This window comes from Etheostoma spectabile, chromosome 23, assembly GCF_008692095.1.
Source record: "Etheostoma spectabile isolate EspeVRDwgs_2016 chromosome 23, UIUC_Espe_1.0, whole genome shotgun sequence".
Taxonomy (NCBI): domain Eukaryota; kingdom Metazoa; phylum Chordata; class Actinopteri; order Perciformes; family Percidae; genus Etheostoma; species Etheostoma spectabile.
In genome coordinates, this window is record NC_045755.1 from 513442 (window position 1) to 520626 (window position 7185).

A 7185-nucleotide genomic window follows, 5' to 3' on the forward strand; every position below is an offset into this window, starting at 1 on the left:
CCGCCTAACCCGGCCCACCTGCTTCTCGTCTAGTTGTCAGATCAATCTATCATATAATCAAGAATACAATAAAACTAGAGGGAGACTTGGCAGACAGCCCGATCTGGTTGGGGAGAGTTCTAGCCCGACCAGGCTCCTCTCTTTACCCTGTCTCTCTTAGTTATGCTGTAATAGTTTTAGACAGCTGGGGACTTCCTTTGACACACTGAGCTCCTCTCTCCTCTATCTTTCTATCTTTCCATTTATGTGCATCCATGTCCCAGAAATGCTTGTTACTAACCTAGCTCTGGGGAGTCACTCCCCGGAGTCCTTATGTTCTTTTTTCCCCAGCATGTTCCCTCGGACCAGGGAGGCTAAAAAATCATGGTAGCAGCTGTCGCCATGGTCCCGCTCCATGTTCTGCGATGCCATGTTCATCTTGCTACGCTCTGCTGTGCCCTGCTACGTCCTGCTGTGCCTTGTAAGGCCCACAGTGCCCTGCTATGCCATGAACTACTGCAAAGAACTGCCACAAACAACAATTTTTTTTTCTATTTTTGTTATTTCCACTCTTCATTCCAACCCCAACCGGCCCGTCAGACACCGCCTCCCAAGAGCCTGGGTCTGTCCGAGGTTTCTGCCTAAAAGGAAGTTTTTCCTCGCCACTGTCGCACTGTTGCTTGCTCTGGAGGAAACTACTAGAACTGATGGGTCCTTGTAAATTATGGAGTGTGGTCTAGACCTACTCTATCTGTAAAGTGTCTTGAGATAACTCTTGTTATGAATTGATACTATAAATAAAATTGAATTGAATTGAATTGAATCCCTGGGGCTTTGCCGCTGTGGAGTTGTTTGACTACCTCAGCAACTTCCACCAGGGAAATTAACGACAATGCCCAATCATCCTGCAGCTCTGCCTCTACCACAGAGGACGTGTCAGCTGGATTTAGGAGTTCCTCAAAGTGCTCCTTCCACCGCTCTATTACCTCCTCAGTTGAGGTCAACAACGTCCCATCCTTACTGTACACAGCCTGGATGATTCCCCGCTTCCCCCTCCTGAGGTGGCAAACGGTTTTCCAGAAGCACCTTGGTTCCGACCGAAAGTCCTTCTCCATGTCCTCTCCAAAACTCTCCCACACCCGCTGCTTTTCCTCTGTCATGGCAGAGGCTGCAGCCCTTCGGGTACGTTGGTACCTTGCAACTGCCTCCGGAGTCCTCTGGGATAACATGTCCCGGAAAGACTCCTTCATCAGTTGGAAAGCTTCCCTGACCACGTGTGTTTACCAAGGTGTTTGTGGGTTACCGTCCCTTGAGGCACCTAAGACCCTAAGACCACAGCTCACTGCCGCAGCTTCAGCAATGGAAACTTTGAACAATGTCCACTCAGGTTCAATGCCCCCAGCCTCCACAGGGATGCCCAAAAAGCTCCGCCGGAGGTGTGAGTTGAAAGTCCGTCGGACAGAGGCCTCCTCCAGACGTTCCTAATTTACCCGCACTACCCGTTTGGGCTTACCAGTTCTGTCCAGAGTCTTCCCCAACCCCCCATAATCCACCACCAGATGATGATCAGTTGACAGCTCTGCCCACTCTTCAGCCTCAGATCAGATGAAACGATTATAAAATCGATCATTGACCTTTGGCCTAGGGTGCTTTGGTACCATGTACACTTGTGAGCATCCCTATGTTTGAACTTGGTGTTTGTTATGGACAATCCATGACTAGCACAGAAGTCCAACAACAGACAACCACTCTGGTTTAGATCAGGGAGGCCGTTCCTCCCAATCACGCCTCTCCAAGTATCTCCATCATCACCCACGTGTGCGTTGAAGTCCCCCAGCAGAACTATGAAGTCCCCTACTGGAACCCCATAAAGGACTTCATTCAAGGTCTCCAAGAAGGCCGAATACTCCGAACTCTTGTTTGGTGCAAACAACAGTCAGAGTTTTCCCCCCCCATCACCACCAGACGTAGGGAGGCGACCTTCTCGCCCACTGGGGCACTGCCCAACGCAGCGGTGCTCAGCCGGCTCTATCTACACAGCTGCATCCCATCATCATCATCACCCATAACCGCTGTATATAAACCCAGGCTGACCACCTCTTCAGCGCCAGTTTGTTACATACCCCCACGTGGTAACTATAGGCCAGTCATTTAGTAAACGTTTCTTGTAAGACTTTACTATTTGTCTAACTTTGTTTTCTGTCACAGATTTCGTGTTCTGTCGCAACTCTTTGCAGCTTCCCTAGACGCGCACCGTTTGGACTTCCATATAATCATTCACCACCTCCTGTATTTTGTCTGTTTCTGGATTAAACCTTTTTTTTTTACACTTTTTATTGTCTCCTGGTTGTTCTGTGTCCGGGTCCAACTGAACCCCCAACAAATGTCATCCTGAAACCAAATGTTCCAGTTAACTTTTGATGAAGTGAAGTGAAAAATGAAAAGTTTAAGATGAAAACTTGGACAACACCCCAAAACAAGTTCACGGCTATTTGCATGTGCACGGTGCAATGGTTAACATAAGCCTCTATCCTGAAGCATCCTCTGCTTAATCATCCATTTTAAAATAAATGAGACCATAAATTACAAAATAAACATCTTGCTTTCTTGAAGAAGGTAGGCTACTAAGACTGTAGCGATTGAGGCCTAAACACCAAACACACAACTTTTCTGCTGCCCTAATCTGAGATTCCAATTACTTTTAATCAAATTGATTCCTGCTCCACTCGCCTCAATAGAATAGATAGATAGCAAGACAGCATGATGTTCATTTTGTAAATTATGGTCTCATTTATTTTTATTATGACTAAGTGTGTGGGCTGAAAATGTGATGATCTTTTAAGAAATAGTTTTAGAAAAGTTTTGTACCAATGATAATGGATTTGATGACGTGTCGTCGGTTACGTTTCTTTAACCCTTGTGTTGTCCGCCCGGGTCCCTTTTCAAACTTTTTTGTTTTTGTTTTCACTGACACCACTTTACTATCACTAGTTTTACACTACTTTTTGGAATTAATGATCAATAACCCTCATTTATATATAATTAAACCTAATATTTGAGTTAAAAAAAGCAGAAATTAATATTTTAACTAATTGTTAAGATCAGAGGAAAGTACAGATGAGTTTAGTCAGGAATGAAAGTGATCAGTTGTATTTGCAAAGAGCGTTGTAAGGAATGCAATCAATTTTTTGTGGTAATTTGGTTACAAAGATATCCATATTTCAGATATAGACATTTTTTAAAGGGGTCAAATTTGACCCGAGGAAAACAGGACTGTCTATGGTTACGTGTCATCTGTGACGTGTATTCACTCGCTGCTGTCTACGGGCAATGCTAATGTGCGCTTGTTATATTCCTCAGTGTGTCCTGTAGATATCGTGCGGTGTAACAAGCCTGCAAGAAGTTTCAGCAGACAGAGTTAGCAAGACATGAATGAAGTTGTCTTTATTTGAGTTCACGCTTAAACAAAGAGTACATCAAAACGTGGGCATACTGTGCCACTAAGCCAAGAAAGACAGCGCAACAGACCGCGGGTCACGCACAAAACATAAACGAGCGCACCCTCCACTACCATCCTAGCAAGTTTGTTGACACAGCACTAGAGAGAAAAGATGGCGGCCTCCACAGGAGTGGAGCAAACGATGACAAAACGGACAGATACTTTGTTAAAACCCGTTTCCACAACCAGCCAAGCTGGCGAATCTTTTTCAGCAGATTCGGGGACAGGACAGGACTATTTAGTGGATTTCCTAGAGAAAGAGCTTGGCAGCGACTTGAAATCCCTGAAGAATGTTGGCGAGCTGCTGGAAAAGCTGAGAGAGGAAAACAAAATACTGGAGGAACAGGTGATTCTGAAAGAATACACACATATCCATCTGATAGGTCTCGTTCTTTACCCCCTTGTGTATTAATACTGAAGCTCAAAAACGACAGAGAATTTTAAGAAGGAGGAAACTCGCCAAGAAATGTTATTTATTACTGTAACTTGGTTTCAGAAATACATCCTACTAACGTTGCCTTATGCGTGGGGCTTTTGTTCTGCTGGTGAAAGTGGTAGGATTTATGTGGTGACTGTACACATTTGAGCCACAATATTAATATAATATTCGAAGTTGTGCTCAGCTACATTAAACAACAGTTAAGAACACAATGGCCTGGGCTGCAACTAACGATTATTTTCATTGTCGATTCATCTGTTAATTATTTTCTCGATTTACCGATTAGTTGTTTGGTCTATAAAATGTCAGAAAATGTTGAATAATGTGGGTCAAGTGTTTCTCAAAAGCCCAAGATGACGTTCTCAAATTTCTTGTTTTACCCACAACTCAAAGATATTCTGTTTTCAGTCACAGAGGAGAGAAGAAAGTAGAAAATATTCACAAGCTGGAATCAAAGAATTTTTACTCAAACCAACTAATTGATTGTCAAAATAGTTGCAGATTAATTTAAAAAGTTGATCGTCAACTAATTGATTAATCAATTAATCTTTGGAGTTCTACACAAGATGTTATTCAGTATTCCCTGTAGTCCCTGAAGTTGCTTGTTAGGGATAATCATTAGGAAAAAATCATATAAGATGTGCAATAAACACAAAGCTTGACTCAGCCAATTCTCTTAGTAGCCCAGCTGCCGTCTTTATTTCTGGGACAAAGACTTGTAGCCTTGCATAATGTCAATCTTTGTCAGAAGTGAGATGATAATGACAACTGACAGTGGTCAGATGAGCAGTCCATCTTTTATAGTGCAAACGCTAAAGGTGCTCGTACTTTCAACGTACAGCCATCGCAGGTTTCCTTAAAAAAAGTTGTACACTGTGTTGCATGCTGAAAAATCCTCTACCACGCCTTCAGACAACTTCCCTTCCAGATTCAGCTCACTTTATTTCTGTGATAAACCAAAGCTTCACGCCATCTGATGCATAAAGTACAGCATAAAGAATATTTACAACTTCAGTTTGCAGTCGACCACAAGGCTTGTGCAATCTATGTCGATTACTGTGTCAATTATGAGCAGTGACTCTTATAATTTTTGTCATTCAGGTTCTGACTGTATCCAGTTCTGTGCCTCCTAAAGTTTCTGCAGCTCTGTCTGCTGCTGAGGAGGCTATATGTTCCCTGGAGGGCCTACTGCAGAGAGAGCGACTTATCTCCAACATGCTGCAGCAGGTAGAGCTTCCACCAAGAGAGTTCTAGGCTAAATATTGACTTGAATGAACAAACAAGACAGCAGTGTGTGTTGTCACCACTGATAATATAGTTTCTATTAGTCTGTTACAAATCATTTAATCTTATTCTGACTATTTTCAGAAGTTGCATTTAAGTCCCTTATATATAACTTGACTTGCTGGATATAATTGCAAATACTGGAGTCAATACAATTCTTATACCCAAGCGCACATATCTGTAAAATTGTTAAGTACTTTCTTTGCTGAGTATGAGTATTTTTTCCTCCATAAAATGCTTTTTTCCCCCATTTGACAAAGTAGAGCTTGAATGTTGATTATTGACCTTGTAAATTGAAGTCTGTAAGAATATCTAATATACATACAGTATCCACTTGGGCTGCACAATATATATATCTTTTTTTCAATGTCATAAAAATTTCAACCAACGCAATGAACACATCGCGAAAGGCTGTGACATATCGCGAAAGATACACCGAAAGTTTTGGTGTTACTTGAAAGAAAATAACAGCAGTAGGAGAACTGTCATTCTTGCAAGATGATGAAGAGAGAGACAGAGAGAGATGAAGCAAGCAGTATTCCAGACTCCGCTTGTGACATATAATATAAAGTCTTTTCACTTACTGTATACCATTCTGGGAGGTACAGTATAAGCACTTGTTTGTCTTAATTAATTATTCCATCTTGTAGCACCTACAGGGGGCCCAGCCTTGGATGGATAATCTTGGCCAGACGCTTAACCAAGTCGACACTATAGAAAGACACGTAAAATACCTACGGTGTCTTCAACATATAGAGGAACTCAGGTACTGTAAACAAGGATAACATGATGAAGACACAGATTATTTGTCTAAGACAAATGTTTGAGCAGAGGAAAGAGAGAAGAAAGACATAAATAGATACGTAATTAGATACGTCAAAGCAAAGCACAAGCTGAATTATTGAGTCTAGGTCTATAGTATGAAATATAATATTAGGGGTTCCAAATTTGAATGGGCACAGGTAGTCAAATCTACATTCACTCTGAAGTGTTGAAACCATGCTATAAAAGACATGCTGACTGTGTGCTGTAATATATGTTTGACATCCAAGTATTACTTTTAGAAGAGACAGAATGCACCAGTCTGTGTGCTGCGGGCTGACAGAAGCAGTGATGTGGGATGTTTTGTGTTTTGGCAGTGCTGCAGTCCAGCAGTGTCTGATGACCAGCAGTGTCTGGGAGGCCATAAGGGCCGTAGACAATATGGCTGCACTGGCCGCTGGACTAAACCAGTCTGGATGTTCTCACCTCAAGGACTTCCTCCGAGAAACACTTCACTTCTGGCACAAGATTATCAAGGACCGACTGGCCAGGTAAACCCCGCCCCCTGGACCTTTATGTCTAAATGTGCCCAAGCACGGCGATGCAAAGGTATCCCTGTATCATCATTTTGTATTCAATATACAGTCCCTGACAAAAGTCTTGTTGCTTGTGTACAAATTGGCCTGAAGTGCCGTTGAAATATATTTCTAATTAAGATTTATTTACAAGAAATGGCTCATTTTAATCCCAACAGCTTTTGTAATAATGTTTCAGTGCAAAACAAAACTGTCAAAAAGTATTCCAATATTCACAGCTTGGTAAAGCCCATTGAGTCAATTTTTGTAAAGACATAAGTGTTGTCGCCTGGTCATATGAGCTTCACCTGGGACTAATAATGGATCAATTAGGTCTCAGGTGTGTATAAAAACAACCCCAGTACACTAGACCTTCACATCAACTGCAACTAGACATCTGCAAACATGCCTAAGATTCACCCTGAGACTAAAGTTTTGATTATCAAGAGGCTGAAGACCAGATCCACTGCTGATGTGGCAGACACCTTCAATGTGTCTCAGCGTCAAGTACAGACGATAAAAAAAACATTTGAAGACACTGGAGACATTTTTGACAAGCCCAGGTCAGGCAGACCCAGCAAGACAACTTCTCGAGAGGACCGTTTGTTGGCTCGAAAATCCAAGGCCAGCCCATTTTCCACTGCAGC

The 7185-nt window shown here is 42.3% G+C and overlaps 1 protein-coding gene across 1 annotated transcript in view; it reads left to right on the top strand.

Annotated features, from left to right (window-relative positions):
- Window positions 1-3590: 3590 nt before the first annotated feature.
- Window positions 3591-7185, top strand: part of rint1 (RAD50 interactor 1) — a 21186-nt gene continuing 17591 nt past the window's right edge. The window contains exons 1-4 of the mRNA XM_032505855.1: window positions 3591-3824; window positions 5019-5144; window positions 5852-5967; window positions 6341-6514. Of these exons, the coding sequence (XP_032361746.1) occupies window positions 3591-3824; window positions 5019-5144; window positions 5852-5967; window positions 6341-6514 (650 nt within the window). The remainder of the gene's footprint in view (window positions 3825-5018; window positions 5145-5851; window positions 5968-6340; window positions 6515-7185) is intronic.